At 41.3% G+C, this 22695-nt stretch overlaps 1 protein-coding gene across 3 annotated transcripts in view; it reads right to left on the bottom strand.

Annotated features, from left to right (window-relative positions):
- Nucleotides 1-22695, bottom strand: part of GPD2 (glycerol-3-phosphate dehydrogenase 2) — a 159827-nt gene that overhangs the window by 34151 nt on the left and 102981 nt on the right. For all 3 annotated transcript variants that reach the window (XM_084800261.1, XM_084800262.1, XM_084800263.1), the window contains exons 7-13: nt 21911-22075; nt 20272-20416; nt 13810-14003; nt 3821-3955; nt 3463-3638; nt 2775-2906; nt 1590-1748 (exon numbers count right to left, since the gene is read on the bottom strand). In XM_084800261.1, the coding sequence (XP_084656387.1) occupies nt 1590-1748; nt 2775-2906; nt 3463-3638; nt 3821-3955; nt 13810-14003; nt 20272-20416; nt 21911-22075 (1106 nt within the window). The remainder of the gene's footprint in view (nt 1-1589; nt 1749-2774; nt 2907-3462; nt 3639-3820; nt 3956-13809; nt 14004-20271; nt 20417-21910; nt 22076-22695) is intronic.

Below are 22695 nucleotides of genomic sequence, written 5' to 3'. Positions count from 1 at the left end.
CGCGAGCCGATCATCCCAGCTCTTAAGACACTGATGCAGTAGGATCATGAGTTCCAAGCCAGCCTGGGCTATCCACCGCAACTCCACACTGATAGTCCAAAGACAGGCCTACTCTTCCTACAGGCACAATGAGGACCAGAGCCTGCTACCATCAGTTACATCGCTGAGGAACACGACACTAGAATTACTTCAGTACAGTTTTAAGGACACATGGCCACTGTGCCTTCGAAGAATGTAGTGAAGTCAAGCCTATATCAAAGTGACAATAATGAACGCAATAAGAAAGGGTGACACTCAGCCAGGATTTGAAGATGAGCATGTTAAGATTCTGAGTAGCTCTGGATGGAGTATGTACAAATGTACAAAGGACGATGGTGAAATTGGGTCCTGAGCCCTGAGGAGGAATGAGTTTCTATGGCGTGGAGAATGCTCAAGGGACAGCACTTGAAGGAGCCGGGAAATGACTCAAAAGAAAGATTCCTTTTGAGGGTTAAAAAGGAGTTCAAGCTAGCCTGGGCTACAGTGCAAACTCTCTCCCAACAAACAGCTCAAGAGGGAGAGTTGAATCAACTATGCCCAATAAAGTGAGCACTGAGAGTTGATACGTATCTACTAGCATGCAGTGTGGATATCCTTAGTGAGTCTGCCCAGGAGTCGTTCAGTGATGTGTAACAAAGAGTTGTATGGAATCAGTCTAAAAAGGAGGAGGACCTGGTGAATGAAGAAGATATTTTCTCAGTGTACCCCTATGACCATCAAAAGTTTGGGCTAATAAGAAAGAAAGAAAGAAAGAAAGAAAGAAAGAAAGAAAGAAAGAAAGATTTTCTGTATATTACCACAATGACAGGTGTATGTGTGGAGATTGGGGCGGGGGTAGATGAGTTTGTTTATATATATGTATATATATGCTATAGGTGTATATGTTTATATGTTTATGCCTCATGCATATCCAAGCATCACTGGAATCGGGGGGAAGGAGAGTCTCTCTGTATAGCCCTGACTGCCCTGGAATTCATTCGGTAGACCAGGCTGGCCTCAAACTCAGAGCTTTGCCTGCCCCTGCCTCCTGAGTGCTGTAATTAAAAGTGTGTGCCACCACTGTCTGGAGAATTTCTTTTTTTTAATGTGATAATAAATATAAGACATCAAATGATACTTTTCTTCACATTGTGAAGGTCTCTTTAAAAATAAATTAAGTGATAAAAATAATAAGCCTTGGTGGTCAGGCAGTGAAATCACTATTTTTAGCAAATGATTATCAAGAACGGAAATTAGGAGTATTTCCAATGAGACCTAGAAAAGACTGTACCCAACTATCTTTTGTATCTTTCCCAGGAATTATAACCACAAATTTAAAAGCATTCTCTAGATTTCTGTAACAGTGAAATTCTGGCAAAAGAATATCTTTCCATTTTCTTTATTTTTTTTCTTTCCATTTTCTTAAGACCTAGCAATATTAGATACGGATAATGTAGAAGTTAGCAGGAAACCTAAAACCATCATCAAACGTTATGCAAGCCTTCATAAACAGAACACGCTGTTATACGTTTGTAAAGGGAACCGTGTTTGCAAAGGCTTTTATACAATACCTGTTTCTTCAAATCACTCCAGTTCAATTCTCTGCCCATTAATTCAACAATCCTAGGCAGGGCTTCCTCTGCAGCCTGGACATTGAGAAATGCCAGGCGGGTGCGACGCGAAATCATGTCAACGGCGGTGCACGCATATTCCTTAATCCCGTACTTCACCTAAGTTAAAGAAAATATGCTAGTTTGAATCTTTTTTTAAAAAAAAAAAAATAATAAAGTTTCACATTTAAAAAATAAACCTTTGAGAAAAGGTGACATTTTTTTTCCTAGCCTGCCTTGCTCTCTATCAGACAGAGGCACGCTTGTGGCACAGCACAAGCCCCTCCCACTCCTGCCACAGTAGGTTGGAAAATGGAGTGGGTTGGGTAAGAGTGAATGCCATCTTTCTGAATAGTCAGAGGCGTAGACATGCAAACGGCATGATTTCTCACCACCACCGACAGGAATCACTTCCCTTTGCTTATGCAAAATGGAAACATTCATTTACATGGCTGAATAAACAAAGGATGGGGACCCAAACGCTGTGGCTTCAGCTCTTTAGGCTGTAAAGGTTTTCTGCCTTAGAGACCAACAAGCGAAGCTTACTGGACACCATTTGTTTAAGGCACAATGAAACCAACAGCATGGCCTTTGATTTCACAGTACCAGAAAACAAGTTGAGAAACAAGACAAATCTCTGAGAAACTATCAAAGCTGGAGGGTGTGGAACCAGTGAAGACAGAAGTGTTATGAACTTAAAGAGCTACAAACTGTGAGACAAACCCATTTTTCAGAGTTGTGAACAAACTCCCGAATTAACCCTCATACTATTAGCACTATTAACATCACTTCAAAATTAAATATTTGTGAAAGCCCGAAACTTTACTCCAGATTCTGGCTGACAAGTGTGCTTTGATTGTTTTGTTGTTGGTGGTGGTTTGGTTTGGTTTTGGGCTTTTTTGTTTTGTTTTGTTTTTTCGAGAAAGGGTCTCTCTATGACAGCCTTGGCTGTCCTAGACTCGCTTTTGTAGAACAGGCTGGCCTCAAACTCATAGCGCTCTGCCTGCTTCTCCCTCCCGAGTGCTGGGATTAAAGGCGTGCACCACGCGTGCTTTGAAACTTAGCACTACGTGACTGTTAAAGATAGAATGAGCAGATGAATGGCAGAGCACCAGCGCACAGGAAGTCCGTTGACCACTGCATTACCTCTGCTTCGATGTACGGAAATTCTGACACGAGACGCACTCCAACGACAGGCCACCGTTTTCCAGTCACACTTGCCATTTTGGCCACCTCGAAAGCCTTGTCACCATAGGTGGTAGCAAGATGCTGTGCCACCTACGGAAATAAGATGATAACACTGCCTTAGACAGGCAAGGCACTCTGGGCGTCTTTCCTCTTAGGTATGGAACAAATCAACACTCCTTTCTCCTGCTGTCAGTTTTCCTACAGCCTGTGACTAATAGTCTTTAGGGAGTATTAGGTTCAGCCTTTGTGGGAGGAAACCACTCGGGCTGTGAATGCTTAGACCAGCACTGACTCAGCATCACGCAGCACCAGATCACTTGACGGATGAAGCTTCAGCTTCGTTTTACTCTTGATGTTACTTCTGAAGACGACTCTTCCTTACACTCAGGGTGCAAAGAAGTTGGGGAAATTTGTACCCGAGAAACAAACCAAATAATATACTGCAGGCTTCAACGAGACACTAAATGTGAGCCACTTTTTAGGCAATCATAATACAGTTGGATCACCTTTTCTGGGGTTTGTTTTGCAGTGGACAAAAGGGAATAAGCCCAATAAAGGGTCACTGTAAATCAGGGATGCCGCGCCATGGCCACTGAACAAGATCTCAGCAACATCAAAGCAAAGCAGCGTGCCAACGCACACGAACCTCACTCTCGAGGCCATAGTCCTGGACAAGTCTGATGTAGAGTGTGGGGCTCCAATTTTTGCCTCCTTGAAGGAACAGCCCAACTGTTCTACTTGGTCCTGCTTTCAAGTTGTGAATCTTGATAGCAGCATTCACAGTGTCTTCTGCCATAGAGCGATACGTGGTCCACTTCCCTCCTGCAAGGAAATTGTTAAGCCATTACGTTGGCATTCTGAGTTTTTCCTTATAATTAACCATCTGCCAATAATAGCAAAAGTGACCTCTTGGCAAGAAATATGGCAGAATAAAACAAAATGCCTGTTCATTAGACTGAAAAGAAACCATCCAAAGGGTGAGTTACACCCCCTGCCCCCCGTACCTGCTATTGTGATGAGGCCACTATCACTGACATCCACGACATGATTTCGGGAGATGGACTGAGTGTCTGCAGAGTTGGGATCGGTAACAAGGGGGCGAATGCCGCTCCATGCTGCCAGGACATCCCCTCTTCTCACTAATAGGAAAAAAAAAAAAGATGAATGTTCAGCAAAGCATTCAGTAGAAGGACAGAGGCACAGAAATGTAGCAACTATGAGGGTGGCAATTCTGTGAGACAAAAAAGAATTTGCTTGACAAAAGGAAAGAAGCTGAAGACCGTGGGCAAAGGTGTCAAGGAGGAAGCCACAGAAGTCAGCGCCATCCACCCCACTGGGGAAAAAGCTCACCATCAAGAGAAAAATAAAACATTTCTGAGTTGTTACATTTCCTTCTAGAAGGAAACCTGACTCTCTTCCTGAGGAATGACAACGATCTTCACTAACAAACCCTGTAGCCAGATGTGCTCTCCATCCCACCAGCAGCTGCAGCAGGCTCAACTCTATAAAAAGACAGTTGCCAGTTAATCCAGTCCACTCATTTCACCTCCCAGAGCCTCCAAAGCATTGGAGATTAACTCTTCAACCAGTTATCATGAGTCAGCTTCTCAGAGGCAAATATCCTTTTATGGTGGACAAATACAGAATTTGGTTCTTTCTGGCTTTGTCCCTCAAACTGCAGTGTCCCTCAACTGTTGACAGTTTCTATTCTCTGTTCTTTTCTCATCCCTAACCTCTGTAACTGACCCACAGATGGGCGTTTTGGTTCTTCCTGGTAGCTATGTAATACTTGTAAGAAATGAAAATTCTCTCAATATTCAAGATAACACAAGGAGTCACCAGGCTTCATAACTGCCATTGTCACCACAGTGGTTTAGGGTTTTTGTTTGTTTGTTTGTTTGTTTGTTTTGTTTTGTTTTTGTTTTTGTTTTTTAGGTTTTATAGTTTTATTTTTTGCAAAATAGTATTACTGATACCAAGAAGTCAGATGGCTGCTGAAAAGCATTTGTTACTAAGCTAACAATGGGTGAAGGATACAGATCAATGTCTCTACAATGAGGGCAGGAACACCTGCAATCCTTGCTCAGGGAGCTGAGACAAGAAGATGAGCACAGGTTAGAGACCAACCTAGACCACTACATATAATATTAAGTTTCAGGCCAATAGCAGCTACATAGATGTTGTCTCAAAAGCAAATTAACTTTCTGGTTGAAATTCAATTGAAGTAAATCTGGCATATTTTAACGTAGTTGATTTATTTGTAGTAGTTTAATGCCACTCTTAAAATGACTGTAGTCTGAAAGAGGGGATACACATCCAACAGTTATGGTGTAACAGGGAAGCAAAACCATAATGATCTGCTGAGGAAGTCTACGGCTTCCCAGTTTGGTCAACTAGAGGCCATGTAAGACCTTTATGTGAGGACTCTGTCCCCAGATCTAGCCCTCTGGTGCTTGTATTCTCTTATATGAGTGTGATCTTGAGACTTCTGTGGCCTAGGGGTAATCCAGCTTCACAGAGTTCTACAAGTCTTAAAAACTCTCAATATAAATCATGAAAAAAATTCTTTAGTATTTATAAAACACCTAAGTAGGAAATTACTATTATTTTCCATTAGAGTTTACACAGCCCTCAGAAGCAAAAATAAAATGCCCAACCTACCTCCAACGTCACTGTGGTCAGTGAACAGTCCCTCCCATGCCTGTGAAATTCCTTTAGTAGCCACACTGATCAGGAATCTGGTTTAAACTCTTGATGCTCCATGACTAATGTCTGAAGTATTTTAGGGAGAACTAGAGTTTCAGAGTAAGTGGGAAGCATGTGCAAAGCAGCTATTTGGCCAAGGCCTCGCCTTGTCCACTGTAATGGACACAAAACAACCCACATCCAAAGCTGCACTGTCTGAAGCAGAGGGCCGGCCTGAGACATTCCAGGAGTTCACTCATGAACAAGCACGGAGTGAAACAGGGAACAGACTCATCTCACCTCCATCCTTACAAATACGACCGGTCCTGAGACTCAACACCAGGAAGAAAGAGTACACACCTGGGAAAATTTTTTATACTTCATATCTTGGCATTTGGTTTTTAGCTTGAAATTTTTAGCATGAAGATATTATCAACTTGAGAGGGAGTGAGTGGGCAAGGTGACAGGAGTAGGCGGTGGTTGGGAAATAATGTCCTTATTATAGCCATGTATAAAATTCTCTTAAAATACAATTGAAGTTTTTTTTTTTTAAAGATAACACAGATTAAAAGCAAAGCAGAAAATTTATTAGATGGATATTATAATCATATTGTTCAGAAAAATATATTTTAGGAATAATAAAATTTATTTAAAATATGAAGTACTCTGTATGGCCTATAGGACTTTCACATTACTAAGCCAGAGTAAGGTCAGGATATGTATGTATGTATGTATGTATGTATGTATGTATGTATGTATGTATGTATGTACCTACCTATCTGTTTTCTATCTATCTATCTATCCACCTTCCTATCCTCTATCTGCCCACCCCCTCCCAAACTTGACACGATAATTTTTATGTGTTACTCAAAATTTTATTAACTACTGAAGTCTGTAGCCTATAGCCCACCACCACACAAACTCAGCAATGTCTGCTCATGCTCAAGGCCTTAGCTGTATGTTCCATCCAGGGAAAACAGAATAGTTATACGTAGAAACATCAAGTCTAACGTTCAAGGACAAGAAATGGCTACTGACGGACTTCTCCCTTGATAATCGATTTAACCAACATGCAACCCTTGCATCCTTGTGAAACAAACCCTAATTAAAGTTCACTCAAGAGCGTCACTCAAATAAGGAGATGGATATTCAGAATCAGGAAGCACCATCGTGTCATCCTGTTTTCTCTGAGCTTTTGTACCTACACTGTAACCACCAAAGGGACAGTCTGAGAGTGGGGCAAGAATCCTTAGAGGTGGAAGAGCAAAGAAAATTAACATCTACCTAAGTCATCGCTCAGTCACTAAACAAACCACCTCTTCTGCCTTCTTACATCTGGAGCTCCTGCTTTACTAGACAGTGACTCCTCCCTCACCTCAGTGACTCCATTAAACTGAGCATTTCCTTCTCTAACAATATTTAAATGCTCTAGCCTCTGATGAGCAGGATGGTCGGGCAAAGCCGGCTATCGGCACTGTCCAATTCACTAGCCGATAGCAGCAGCATCAAGTCCCTGGAAATGTGATTTAGACAACCAAGGAGGTGAACTTGCATTTAACTTGAATAGCTATCATACGCATCTCTAAAGGCTCATTAAAGCCAGGCAGGCTGATAAATACGTATTTTCAACTAAATAGTCTTCCTTTCAGATTACTATTCTGAAGCTGGTCCTATCATACACCTTTGTAGCCAAGAGTAGGTAGTGAACACAAACTACTTAAACTTTCCACAGAAAAATCTGCATAAACCACGGCAAACTGGCTTTTGTGTCTTAGAACCCAGACTTAGACTGCTCACACAATCAAGCAAGATGTCACTATTTTGTCCTCTCTTTCTTGCCGTGTCACTTGTCTTTAGCAGTAGAGATCCTAAGATCTCTCAATACTCTACAGTGTACCAAGTAAAAGGTCACAGAGAGTGAGCAGTAAGTTTTATACTGGACTACTGAGTGCTTCTCTGAGCCCACCATGGTTGGTGTCTCAAGCATGGAATCCCTGAACTTGGGAGGTTTAAAGAGGAGAACTATCTCGAGTTCAAGACTAGCCTGGGCTACAAAATGAGACCCTGGCTAAAAAATAAAAGTAAAACCCATGGTATACACTTTTAAGCCAACGACTCAGGAGACAGAAGCAGGCAGGTTTCTGATTGGTGATCAGCCTGGTCTACATAGAGAGTTCCAGGACAGCCAGCACCACACAGTGAGATCCTGCCAAAGTCATTTCCATTATGTCCTTAATAAGTCATTCGTTCAGTTTACTCTATGTTCTCAAGGGTAAGATAGAAATTATAAAGGTGAACAGAACTCTTCACAGTTCCTTGGGGGCGGGGGGGGGGGGGGGAAGCTCAGTGTGACTGTTTTAGATAATAATTAATACTTTTTCTCTCATATCCTTGCCAAAACAAGTGTCGACTTTGAAGGCCACCGAAGTGACAGTTAAGCATAACTGTGATTCTGCTTGGTGTCACTTATTTAGGTGTGTATTTCAGGGTGTTCTTTCTCATACTTGCCACTTAGAAACAAAAACAAAATGAAACAAAAAGCAAAAAACAAACAAACAAGCAAACAAACAAACAAAAAAACACCGAAAGAGCCGTGTGAAAATATCTACATGAATACAAGGGAAACAGTGTCAGAAATCAATACGTCTCTACCAGCGTGTTTAACCTGCTGGAATGAAGTGTTAATCACAGAAATAAGATACCATATTACATTTATAAACTAATGAAACTAGAAAAAGCAAGGCGCGTGACACTCTAATTAAACAGCTGGAAGACAGCCAAGCCTGTGTAAGTTGATAACCCGAGTACAATCTCTGGCAGGGAAAAGGCAGGTCTGCAGTGAGTTGATATGGCCAGCTCGGCTGTTAATTGAATAACAGGCAATCTATAAACACCACTAATTGCACATGTGCAAGCCCATGTGCAAGTGCAGAGGCTGCCTCGAGAAGCTCCCCCAGAATACTGTGCGTCTGGACGAAGCACCCAGCAAATCTTCTGTCTCTCTCAATCCACTGCAGTTATAGCTTAGACCCCACCACGCATCCCTCTGATTAACCTCTACACAGTAACTTAATGATACATTTTTCAAGAGATCATTTTTCTTCCTAACTCAACACGAACTGCAGAACTATCAATTACCCATCTCAGCAAAGAACAAACAAGTAATCTAGAAATTTCAGCCTGTGGATGGAAAGCTTTCTAAATTGTAAAAGAAGACATGGGCTTATTCCCAACAGGCAAAATGCTTTTCAGAATCATTCCTAGGCATTCTGCAGTAGTGCAGCAGCTACTGTGAGCAGCACAGAGTGTTAGGATTTGATACTTTCTTTCTCCTCTCTCTCCTCTCTCTCCTCCTCCTCCTCCTCCTCCTCCTCCTCCTCCTCCTCCTCCTTCTTCTTCTCTCTCTCTCTCTCTCTCTCTCTCTCTCTCTCTCTCTCTCTCTCTCTCACACACACACACACACACACATATAGAGCCATTAGAGGAGATTCAGAAACTGCTGTCAGAACTTACTTATCCATCTATTAAAACATTGTGTGGTTATAGCAACCTCAATGAATGCAAAGCATGTTGAAATGCAGCTTTGGGCTAGCAAGATGGCTCGGAGAGTCAAGGAAATTGCTGTGCAAGCCAGGGAATCTGAGTTCAATCTCTCAACCTACATAAAAGGAGAGATAGACAGAGCCAGCTTAACCAAGTGATCCTCTGCCCTCCACATTCATGCCTACCTACCCACCACACACACACACACACACACACACACACACACATCATATCCAGGCACACATTATCCTAAAGGTATCTGACTTTGAAAGGTTCCTTGAAATGAACAGAAAGACTCAATCTACTCTGTACTGGACCCATATCCCATCCCATAATTCAGAAGTACTAACCAAACTACTGTACAGTGGTTAGGTGGTCATATCAGAGCCAGACTTATTTAAGAGTCATCATGGATCCAATACTACGAGGTACAAGCAGAAAACAATGCCACCGTCCCTCAACTTCAGCTACTGCAGGAAGTGCATGGCTCTTAGAAGGGACAAGGGAGACACTGAGAATATATGCCTGCATAGCAGTATGTCAAACACATATAATACTCACGGACTGTGGAGCTGCGGGAAAAAAAAAAAGCACAAAGAGATGAACATTTTAAGAAATGAAGTTTTGAATCTCTCACATTTCCATTAGTACATAAGAGGATTCTGGGCTCTTCCAAAATACCTAGGAAAAACCCCACAACTCTGAAAGTCTCCATTGTAAGATACAGTGAGTTTTGGTTAACTGCTCCCTTTTATCAAGACTAAGTGCACCTCCTCAAACACGGGGAGTCCAGCCAACTAGAAATTAGAATGGAGGAAAAAAAAAAGAATTCTTCTTAATCAAAAAATTTAAATATAAATTTAAGCAGAACGGTGCATACAGCTGACAGAGCTGTCACGTCCTAGATATTATACCTAATGGACACATAGTCTCAAGACAGTCTCCAAGCCACCGAGAGGAAAGCCTGCTCGAAAGAAAATGTTCAATCGCTTTTGTAAACATTAGAACTAAGAAGTAGTCTTGGTTAGTTTCTCCGCTTCCATCATAACCAAAAGTAGGGGGTTTGAAGGGGCTGGAGACCATGCAGGAATGGCCACGTCTTCTCTCTACTTATAGGCAGGGCAAAAATGCCACTACCTCTGTTCGATGCCAAAACTATCAGGAACGGATTTTCATACTCATCCTAGACATCATGGCTTTCCAGGGCCCACCACTCCCTCTAGCACATCCACCCTCTCAGAAGATACCCAAAGAGAGTCTATTCAGAGTAGATTCACATCCATTTCTTTAAATTGGAAGGAACTAATAATACACTCAGATCAAGCTAAGACTGCAACCTGAGCCATTTTTTAAAACCTCTTTGTTTTGTTGGAAAATACATGATCGCACAATGGAAAAAGGATTCGTAAATGCTAGTGAGCTGCATCCAGACAAAAACAGCATCTGTACTTCCTCTACTGAAGCCAGCTTTATAAGACTGCTCATATAAATAGATGAACTGTTTTTTAAAACCACTTAACCTGTCTCCTTTCTCATAGAAAGATGGCAAAAGCAATGTCCCTACCAAATCCCTTGAGCTTCTCCATTTGGGGTGCAGCCAATCAGTGTGTGGGTCTCAGAGACTCCAGGTGTTGAGAGCTTCTTTGCAGCCTGAAGGCTGCAGCCAGAGGCTATGTGGTTATCAAGACCACAAAATTAGAACATTGAATTACATGGCAAATGCTATGGAGATCATCCGGATTCATGAGAAAAGAGAAACAAAAAAAGGAAAGGCTCATTCCAAGGAGGCCCGAGGTAACCTCTGTTCTGAAGGCTAAGCTCTACCATAAACAGTGTGCCCAATCCAACATGGTTCCTCATAAGCAAAAAGAGAAGGCAGGAAAATAAGAAGTCCCTCTGCTCGTGTCCTTGAGAGAAACCAAACAAGATAGATAAAGTGGGGCATAGAAGAGGGTGGTTATTAAAATCTGCTTTGTTGGCAAGGGTATTACAAAAAAAATGACCTAAATATGGGTCAAAAGCATATGTTTCAAATGGACCACACAACGCATACTGAGCTCAGAGACACCTGTTGCCTACCAATACTAAGTGTCAAAAAGTCTCACTCATGCCCAGCAAATACACCTCAGGGGGTCCTTACCACAGATACAGCCATTGAAGTGAACCTGACCAGGATAGCCCTTGTCATACAAATGAGGGAAGGTTTAGGGGGGAAAAGTATGCCCAGTCCACCAATAATCCTGGAAATGTGGATGCATAGAACACAGCTGCTTTGATTTGACAACTATTTAATGCAAGCAACTACTGATCATTACAGAAGACTACAAACCAGTTAGGAAACCCAGCATTGGTGTAGGATCTGTAATCAAGAAGAACTACTTATTAAATCATAAAATTAGTTCCCTGAAACAACCAATACCTTACTATCTTATTTTTGCTCAAAGCAGTCATGAGTAATAAAAATGTCAGTTAGCTAACAAGTTTTGTAGACGAAGACTCCCTTCTTAGTGGGAGCTCCAAGAACACAGATTGGTGCTGGAAAAACTATCATGCTATGCTAGCAGTGTGACAAAAGGCAGTGGCTTCTGAAATATAGATATTTATGCCAAGAGGGGTGATGTTACAAAGAACAGCCCAGAAGAAGTCATCACCGAAACAATGTGACAAGGACTTAAATGCATATGGCCTAACTTGGTAAGGATAAATAATACAACCATTAGATCACGACATGGAAAGGAAGGTTTCAGTATAAACCTGTGGAAATGGTAAGGAACTTCATATGCCATGTAAGAGAGTTATAGATTTTCCTTAAGTCAGTGGGGATACTCCCAAGTTACATTTGTGTATCTGTGTCTGCAGGAAAGAGATGACGATACCATGTGTTCTAGTAACTGAGCTCTGACTTAAAAACAGATTAGTTGAGGAGGAAAACCAGACATAAAGAGGTCATTTAAGGCTCCACTCCCAAAATGACACAGTTGAGCCAGGCATGATGGCATACTCTTATAATTCCATTTGAGAGACTGAGACAGGAGGATTGCTATGAGTTCAAGACAAGGCTGGGCTACCCAATAAAACTGCTTGGGGGTGGGAGAAGGCACAGGTATGAAACTGGGCAATACCCAAAGAGATAAAATAGAAAGAGTTATGCACGGTGTTCTAAGTGTGTTAGCTAGTTTTATGTCAACTTGACACAGGTCATTTGAGAGGAGATAGCCTCAGATGAGGAAAAAAAAAATGCCTCCGTAAGATCTTGCTGCAGCCAAGTCAGAATGATATTTTCTAAATTATTGATGGACGTGGGAGGGCCAACACATTGTGGGTGGTGCCACCCTGGGCCGGTGGTCTTGGGTTCTTTAAGAAAGCAGGATGAATAAGCCATGAGGAACAAGCCATGAAGCAGTACCCATCCAGCCTCTGCTTCATCTCTTGTCTCCAGGTTCCTGCCTGGCTTAAGTTACTGCCTTGGCTTCCCTCAGTGGACTGTGAGTCAGGATATGTAAGCCAAGTAAACGCTTTCCTTCCTAGTTGTTTTGGTCATGCTGTTTTATCCCAACAATAGAAATCCTAAATGAGACACTAGGTAAAGAATATAAAGAAAGCACAAATGCTATCCCCAGCTTGGAGGATGGGGTGGGTACCAGAATGGTAAAGCTAGGAAACTCCTGAGACTATTATGCATAAGAAAGTCCATTATAAAACTTTGTGAGAGCAAATGTCGTGACATCCGAGTTAAAATGCCCAGGTAAGAACTGCAAAGATGTCAACTTAGCTTTGCTGTACTTTGCTCACTTGAACCTCTTAAAAGTACTTAATTCTGTAGTATTTTTGTCAGGTCAACAGAAAGACAACAACACCGGCTAATATATCTGTGGTACAAGCCTCTAAATCCAGCACTTGGTAAGCTGAGACAGTAAGTATGAGTTCAGCCTGGGCTATGCAGCAAGATCGTTTCTCAAAAAAAGAAAAAAAAGAAAAAAGAAAAAGAAAGAAAGAGAAAAGAGAAAGGAGAAAGGAAGGATTAAAAAAGAAATACCTTAATCCTCTCAACAGTTTCCTTCTGTTTGCTATGTCTATCCTGTGTCTGTCTGGAAACCCCATCTCCTTAAGCTTCACATTACAGAAGTATTTGGGGAACCGAATGCACTCCTAAAGTCTTCCCATTAGAAACCATCAGGCTGCATAGGTCTCAAATGGATGAGTAAAGTAGTGAGGAAAAGGTGATTTATTCCCACAGCACTGTAATTTGACCCTCACAGCCCTTCCAGAAGTCTCATAAGAGTTATCATCAGTACTGAGGATAAAGGTCAGCTGTAAAGTCCTGGAGCAATGTGATGAATCCTTGGGGTCTATCCTCAGCAGGACATACATGGGACACACGACGCCCACCTATAATCCGGTGCTATGGAGGTAAAGGCAAGAGGATCGAAAATTCAAGGCCATCCTCAACTACATAGAGTTCAAAGCCATCCTAAAAATACATGGAACCCCGTCTTCCCTCCCACCCACCCTCCTCAAAAGAGAAAAGGTTATAGTAGTCCAGGGGGAGGAGGATATTAGCAAGGAGAGAGAGCACTTCCTGGCATTTTCAAGGCCCTAGGTTTGCTACAGCAATAAGAGAGACAGCAGGGAGGGGGTGGTGTGGGGACTGGACGATAAGGGTCACAGTATGCAGAGCGTGGCGATGTTTCCGGCCGGACATGAGAAAGATCCAGCACCATGCTGGAAACATCAGTAGAAAATTTTGCAGGAATGTTTACGCTACCTTCAACATCACAACTCAAGTAGTTCCGCACTTCGTTCAAGATGAAGGTGATGTCTTCCTCTGAAGGAATAGGATGGCTTGTGATGTCTGTTGGCGTATCAGTAGTGCCAGCAATTGTCATCTTCTCCCAAGGCAAGAAGAAAATAACTCTTCCATCGCTGGTTGCAGGGTCAAGAAGTCCCATGTTCTCTGGGCTGGAGTAAAAAGAAACATTTCTGTTTGGCACTCATGAGCAGATAAGCAAAACAGGAAAGACATTGGCTAGTATTTTATTATTCTATCCTAATCCATAAAAATTCCTCAAAAAAATAAAATAAAATAAAGGCAAAAAGTTAAGAACTGAACAAATGTGATAACATTATGCTGCAATCCTCTCCATCTAATAATGCAAGGTTAATTAATTGTCCTTCAATTGTTTTGGTTTTTATACTTTGGACCACTCACATTAGATAATGTCAGTGGAATAAATGCCTATAATTTCTTTTATTATGGCCAATTAACGATGACTCTTCAACCTTTCTTGGAGTCTATGATAAGTATTTTTCCTGGGACATTTGACATTTTGCACATCCCACAGTAAAAAACCTGAGAAGTACAAGAGAAAGAGAAGTCAAACTTTTCTAGAAACTGAAATGGAATCATGAACTCCTTCATTCCTTGATGCTGAAATAAAAATGTGCCACTTTGTCAAATATGATTTTTTTTTTTTACTTTATTTCAAAGAGACAGGAGTATCAACAAGTGCATGAAGAAAAGAGCTTGGTCCTTTGTTTTTTATATTTGCTAAATAACAATGTCATTAAATGGGACAAAAGGAGAGGAATAGGTTAGCAATGAGAAACTTTCAAACAAAGAAAGGACACTGATGTAATGTCAATAACTAGAGTGAAAGACAAGCACCTCCTATAGATGGGGGAAAAAATCCTTCTAAATATTAGCAAAGAATTTTCACTAGCACATGCTGCATAATTTAAAAGCAAAATCACAAATGTACTTGAAAGACTGGGCAACTATAAACAAGCATAAATAAAAACCCATAGTTGGGGCTTGAGAGATGGCTCAGTGGTTAAGAGCAGTAGCCACTCTTCCAGCTGACAAGGGTTCAATTCCCAGCCCCCACATGGCAGCTCACAACCATCTGTAACTCCAGTTCTAGGGGATAAGATGCCCTCTTCTGACCTCCTTGGGCACCAGACATGCTCGTGGTGTAAAGACATATACATAGCCAAAATATCAATCCACATAAAATAAAGAAATTAAATTAAAAATAAAGTACATGGATTGCTGACTAAAAACTATTATGTACAGAAAACATAAGTACATAATTATACTTTCAAGAAAATGTGAAATTGTTGAAGAAGTGGGAAGGATCCAAAAGTGAATAGAAATCTTTAAATAGCTGTCATATTTGACTGAATTCTCACAGAGAGCTAGTGTTAAAGGTATGTTCTGCAGTGACATTCCTTAGACAAGAAACAAGCACATTTGGTTTAGAGCATGCAGTGGACTTCTTACTTATTATACCCCTAAAAGATTTCAAAGATTTATTCAAATGGGTAGGGATGAGAGGCCAACAACTGTTTAAAAGCAAAGCTAAAAATACTGTACATGAAATCGCCTATGAACTTCACCAGTGCCTCTTGTTTATGTAAATTACACAGTGGACCAGTCTTTCTGGCAAAGCTCGGCATTCTAAATTCAAAGAGCCTAAGGAGAGCATGGCTCACTCAGTCAAGTCTAGCCTTTCCCTAAGGTTTCCACCATCATCAAGGGCCCAGAGTAAAAGGGATTTTTCACTCAAACGCACTAAAGAACCATTTAATATTTTTTGGTCTCTAAAAAGGGTTAAATCTTATTCACCATTAAAACTACAATTCCCAGTCAACCTCAAGTCTTATAAAAACCAGGGGCAGGGTGAGGGGGGGAGATGTAAATAGGGAGGCTACAAGTAGATGAGCCCTTAGATTAAACCATCAGTCAGTCACTTTAGGTTGGACGCTAACACATTCGAATCCCAAGCTTTGGTTTGATAAATGGCTTTTTGTCGAAACAAAACACTTGAGAAACTTCAAGAAATTTTATGTTAACATGCAAACTACCTCATGGGCCAGAAAACTCATGGCAGGTTTCAAACCACACACATGATAAACTTAACCCTCAGGCTCTAATGTCGAGTGACCTAGGCAGGAGGCAGGGTTAGAAAAGCGCGACTACCGAGACCCTCAGAAACTTCCACTGCAATAAAAGCCATTTAAAGGGTGAAGGTGATGGTTACCAGCCCACATGTGCCTGGGACCTGTAGATAATCAGCTGCTTAAGTAAAGACACATGTGTCAAGCATAAATGTAACAAGCACAGAGGGAAGACAGAGCCACTAAGAAATGGTATAAAAATTTTAAGAATCCACTTGGAAGTATCTTTCATCAGTTTTAAGTGACCTAATTCATAAGTCTCCCTCAAGGAAAGGTTTGTTTTCTTATGACGGATTAGTTCTGCAAGGTCACCAGAAAGAGTCAGCCCCAGTGACAGCCAGCACAACGCGAGAGGCGCACCGCTCTTCTCAATCTGTATGATTCATCTGGCATCCGCAGGAGAAGTTTGCTAATTTCTGTGTGTGTCTAGGACTCAAGGTAAGGAGCATTTTTTCTCATGCAGACCATAGCTTTGCTGAAGAACCCTCAGTTAAACTGAAATCAATTTATTGTTAACCACTTAGCAATCCATGTTAGAGCTAACAGTATGTACACAGGTTACAGGAAAAAAAAATTGACCTCTTATCAGTAATAAAAAAGCAGGCAGGAAGAAGACATGACCACAGTGGGAGCATTAGTGTTGCTTTTGGAAGGAACCACAGATCTGAGGAAAATTCCGGATTGCTTTTTAAGAGTAAATTCATTAAAAAAAAAAAAAAAAAAAAAAAAGATTTTTGTATGTTTGGTTGTCTGAAGTTAAAATAATTATGCTGGGGCTGGGCAGACGGCTCAGTGGTTAAAAGCAGTGATTGTTCTTTAAGGGGACCCCAGACTCGATTCCTAGTACCCACACAATGTCCAGCATCCATCAGCAACCCTAAGACCAGGGATACCAACCCCTTCTTTTGAATTCCACAGGCTCTAGACATGCATGTGGTGTGCAGAGACATACATGCGGGTGAAACACCAATACACATAAAATAAAAGAAAATAAATCTCTACAAAATAATACTAACCAGTTGGCATGGTGACACTCGCCTTTAATGCTAGCACTTGGGGAAGCAGAGGCAGGCAGAGCTCTGTGAGTTCAAGGCCAACCTAGTCTACAAAGCGACTCCAGGACAGCCAAGGCTACACAGAGAAACCCTGTCTCGAAAAACAACAACAACAACAATGATAACAACCATGCCTACTTTCCCAAACACATACCTAAAAGCTATTACTATAATTTACACTCACTACATATGTGGAAGGTTAGTTAGGATTACACCAAACTTAATTATTCCATAAAGATAGTTCTGCAAATGATGCAAGGAGAAAGATGCCACCAAGTTTAACTCTTTATGTACTAGCCTAGGCTCAAATATATGGGGTACTAATATCATGACCTTTCTACACTAGTCAGACACAAGGGCACATGAGTAAACAAAACAGATAAAACTGAGCATGGTGACTGATGCCTGTAATCCCAGGTCTTAGGAGGCCGAGTCAAGAGCATTGCCAGGAATTTTTGGCCATGATGGACAACAGACTAGAGACTCTGTCTTAAAACAGATCACTGCCAAACTTTATGCAAGTTATGTATGATATAGAATCAGAAATAGCTTCAATTCAAAGTAGCTTCGCAGGGTGGGAGGCGGGGGGTGGGATGCTCACGGGAAAGTAAAAAAGTAATGAATGTAGGAAGGTCAATGCCACTGTAGCAACTTCGTCTCCTTCCTCATCCAGTCAGGTCTACAGGCGTCAGGTGATTCCTTTTCCAATAATGGGGAAACCAGGGTCAAGAAAATAAGGTTTTCTTCAAAAGACATAACTGAAGTGTCAGAATGTGTCTAAGACTTCCGTGGATATGTGAGACAATGGTGACCTACGAGGGCTGGCAAGCAGAAGGCATGTAATCCCAGCACTCTGCAACTGAGGCAACAGGATTCAGAGTTTGAGCCAGCCTGGGCTATAGGGTGAAAACACGTTTCAGATGGACAAAGAGAGATGAAGGGAAGAGAAGGGAGAAGAAGATGTAGAAGAAATCCCAGCAGTGAAGATCAAAACTGCATCTGTGTTCTCGTGACTTAAAAAGGCTAGCAGGCTAGAAAAAAGCATGGGTGTTAAACAGTACATGGTGGTTCCTACGTGTCTATTTCATTGGATATTTAAAATGTTTATAGAACACTTTCATCCAAAACCATATGATCTAGAGATTAAACATATTTCTGGTCTTTATACAGAAAATTTGTGGACGTGTGGATTTTTTAGATCCTACAGCACAAACAATCTTTAGGTGTGCATTTTAAACTAACATTTTTTCAATAGTGTTTTTCTAACCCACTAAAGTTATTTGAAGTTGTAATTTTTAATGGTATGTAATACTCTATTGTGAAATAAGCCATCATTTACTTACTCCTCCAAGATGGGATGAAGTCCTCTCTAATCTGTCTCAATAATGTCAAAATGGACAACTTTGTATAGAAGACATTTCATGAAGAATTCATGGCTACTATATAATCTGTACTCTTAGCATAGTCTTAGAGACTTTCCCCACAGGTATCTTATATGTTAATGGCAATTAAAAACAATACTTTAGATGGAGCCGAATAGAAAACACATTCAAATAACATCTATTGATCTCTGACTGAGATGCCAAAAATACAGACCAGAGACAAGACAGCCTCCTCAGCAAATGGGAAGACTGGACATCCAGACACAACTTGAAGGAGGTGAAAGACTTCAGGGGAAGACATGAAACTATGAAGCTATAGGAGGAAAAATTAAAGAAAATGCTTCAAAATACAGGCCCAAGCCAAGGTGTTCTGAAAAGGACTCCAGTTGCTCAGTAAATAATGCCAACAGCTGACAAATGGGATTTCATGGAATGGAAAACAGCAAAGAAGACAGTTAATCAAGCGAAGAATGCCTGCAGAATGGAATATAGCTCTTGGTAGTGATGTGTCTGACAAGGTATTCATCTCCAGAATATACAAAGAATTCAAAAAAATAAATAAGTAAACAAAGCAGGAGCAGGCAAAGGTGTCTGCTGCCAAGCCTGATGACCTGAGTTCAAACACTTGGAACATGTCGAAAAAAAGAAATGACTCACACATCATCCTGTGACCTCTACATTCATACTGTGGGCAGACATGCATGCACATCATGCACACATGTGTCTGCGCATATCTGAGCATGAGCATAGCTATGCATGTGCACACACAACATGTGCACACACACACACACACACACAAATAAAAAGATACAATAAAATGTTTTTACAATAAATCAAGCAAGCCAACCAATAAATTAATTAGGCCAGTGAAACACAAATGGCCAATAAACATATAAAAAAGTATTCACTCTCACTAACCATTATCCAGAATGGCAGTTGGTAGGCACCTGTAATCTCAGCACTCAGGGAGGTAGAAGCAGACAGATGACTGTGAGTTTGAGACCAGCCTGGTCTACAAAGCAAACCCAGGACAGCCAAAGTTACACAGAGAAAACCCTGTCTTGAAAAATGAAGAAAAGAAAAGAACAATAGTTGCTGGCAAGGATATCGACGAAAGGGAACCCCTATGCACTGCTTTGAGAGTGTAAACTAGTCCAGCCACTATGGAAACAAGCACAGGGTTCTGAGGCAGGGAAAGACGGGCAGGAGATAAGCTGAAAACAGAAAGAGATTTACCATATGACCTAACTATACCACTCCTGAGAATTTACCAAAAGACTCCAAGGCAATATATGACAGACACTTGTGCATCAATGTCACTGCCACACTTTTCTCAATAGTTAAGTTATGGAACCAACCTAGGTGTCAAAACAGCAGAGGAATGGTTCCAGCAAAAGGGGTGTGTGCATACTGTGGAACTGCTTTCAGCCTGAAGGAGGAGGAGGTTTGCGTCTAAAGGAGGAAGGACACGACTGGAAGGAGTCACATCACGCCAATTATGCCGGACTCAGGCGGTCAAATGTGTGTTTTCTCTCAAATGTGTTTCCTAGATTTGTGTATAGGCTGCTAAAAATCATGTGTGTATAGATGACATTAAGAAGAAGCCTAAGGGGACTAGTGGGGTTGGGGAAGAGAAAAAACAAGACAGAGGGTATGGGAGGAATATACTCAATGTACAATAACACCTTAGACAATAAATACACAAAATGAAAAAAATTTAAATAAACCACAGCAAACACTTCAAAATTTAAGAGTGTCATAGAAGACATTCAGTGTGTAATCTCTTGTGAGCATCTCTCTCAGGTGACAGGTGTCAGAAAAGAAGCCTATTACCTGTAGTACCCAGGCATCACAATGTGGACACCTGCACTGGGCTGGCAGATGGCAGCAGCATTGTTATCATCCATTTTGCGCACCGAGTCTGTGAAGGGGCCAGTGGCATTGATAACGCATTTGGCTCTCACGTCGAACTCCTGCCCTGTGAAGACAAGCAACGTCAACTCCAAACTCTCAGCCTGCTCTCTGCTCAGCAGCACTGGATTATTAGTTTATCTGTTAACTTAACCTATGATGACATATAGTACATACCACGCTAAGTGACATGAGCAGCCAGAGTTATTGAAGAGCCAAACGAAGGCTGACTTCTGAGTAAATTTACCCAAAACAAGTCCAAACGAAAAGGGGGAAAAAAAACGCAAACCACTTTTTCATTGTGCTTCTCGGTCTATTCATAAAGTGCCTGTGCTCACAGGGTTGGGATTAAGAGCTCTTTCTCTAGATGGGGAGGCCTGGTGGCACTCAGGGAAGGATAGCAGGTTACCAAGATGAGACTTGATACCCTAGGATCAATATACAGGGGGAGGAGATCCCCCTCAGTCACAGTCATAGGGGAGGGAAATAGGGGGAAAGCAGGAGGGAGGGAGGAACGGGAGGATACAAGGAATGGGGTAACAATCAATTGAGATGCAATATGAATGAATTAATAAATAATAATAAAAAGTGAGAAAAAAAGAGCCCTGGGTTCAATGCCCAGCACTTAAAACAAAAACATAAAAAATGCCTACAAACAAAGTACTAAACACAACGAAAGTGGGATGAGTGAAGGATTTGTCTGTAAAACCCAAATACAAGGAGAAAGAGAAGGAAAAGGATATAGGAGAGGAAGGGAGGGGAGGGAGGAAAAGGGAGGAAGGAGTGAAGGGAAGGACTTGGCAAGCCCAGTCAATCAAGATACTTAACACCAAGCCTAAAACCCTAAGTTTGATCTTGGGACTCTACATAACAGGAGGAAATTGAGCCCCAAGTTGTCCTCTAGTCTCCACATTCAATTTATGGCATGCACTTGGGACTACACACACACACACACACACACACACACACACACACACACACACATACACACACATACACACATACATACACACACTTAAATTTTTTCAACTAGAAAAAATATCCAAATATTTAACTACATTACTATGAGAAAATACATTTTGCAAGTGTTGTTGTTGTTGTTGTTCAAGAAATGATGGAATTTTGCAACTGCCTACCAAGCAATAAGGCCATGGCAAGAATGGAAGTCTTATTGAGTTATAAGTGATTGACTCAAAGGACGTGTAAATGCCCTGCCTGTGTCACCTAAGTGATGCTTGGAGCCTTGGCACATTGATTTAATTTTATTAATCACATGTTTCTGTGAGGGAAATGAAATGCATTCACAGCTGTGAGGGTTCTATGGGCATTTGTTACTATCCTTATCATTAGTGTTACTATTTAACACAAAGGGAAAAAAATTGGCAAGTACCACAAGGGAAAATTTTCATGTTAAACCAGGCATTGTTGACAATAAAGAATATAATTAATATGACTGAAGTCTGCCTTCACTGAAAGAAAAGTGACAGGAAAATCCTCATTCAGTCATTACACAAGCACAGCAAAATGCTAAGAAATGCCTCCCTCGCGGACCCTGGCGTACCTGTGAGGACATCCTTGCACCGCGCACCACTCACACGCTCTTTCCCAGTCTCGGGGTCTTTCTTCTTGAGCAAGCTCACTACCTCCATGTAATTGGCCGTGGCAGCCCCATACCTGGCAGCTGTAAGGGCAATGGCGAGGTTCATCCGTGCATCATTGTGTTGTCCTGCAGCAGAGACAAGCATGAGGGAGGAACAAGAGTCACCTCGAGCCACGGGCTGGTGGTACAGAAGTGTGTCACAACAGATCTGTCACATCTGTCCCTGTCACCTGGGATCTACATGATGGCTGGGCAGCTCCACAGGGCACCATCTGGAAATATGTGATCATCCGCGGGCGACATTTACCTGCTCCTTCAGCAAGTGCGTTTTGTAAAGATGAAAATGATGGGAGTCCAAGGTTGACATCAATTATCTCAAAGTTTTAAACTTATTTCTCAAATAAGTAATTATTCTCTCTGGGTGGGAACATATGTATGTGTTAGACTTTTTCTAATACAGAAAAAACGTAAACATGGAAGCGAAGCAATCCAAAACCTTGGACTATCTGACACCCCAACTGGTGTTGATAAACGATTTTTTTTTTATGACTGCATGCCTATCTAGCACACAAAATCAAGACATCCCTCTTCCATAGAGAATCTCAGTATTCCATAAAAGGTTTCTTTTATGCCATAGGTTTTATTCCATAAAAGGTTTGAATTTTGATCAGAGCTCCTTAAAATGTAACATTTTTTTTTAAAATAGCACATAAAAGGTAAGAAATTAAGCAGGGCAAAATTTAATT

Source organism: Acomys minous (assembly GCF_964271855.1).
Source record: "Acomys minous genome assembly, chromosome: 10".
In the NCBI taxonomy this organism is placed as follows: domain Eukaryota; kingdom Metazoa; phylum Chordata; class Mammalia; order Rodentia; family Muridae; genus Acomys; species Acomys minous.
This window is presented reverse-complemented; position numbering and strand designations above follow the sequence as displayed.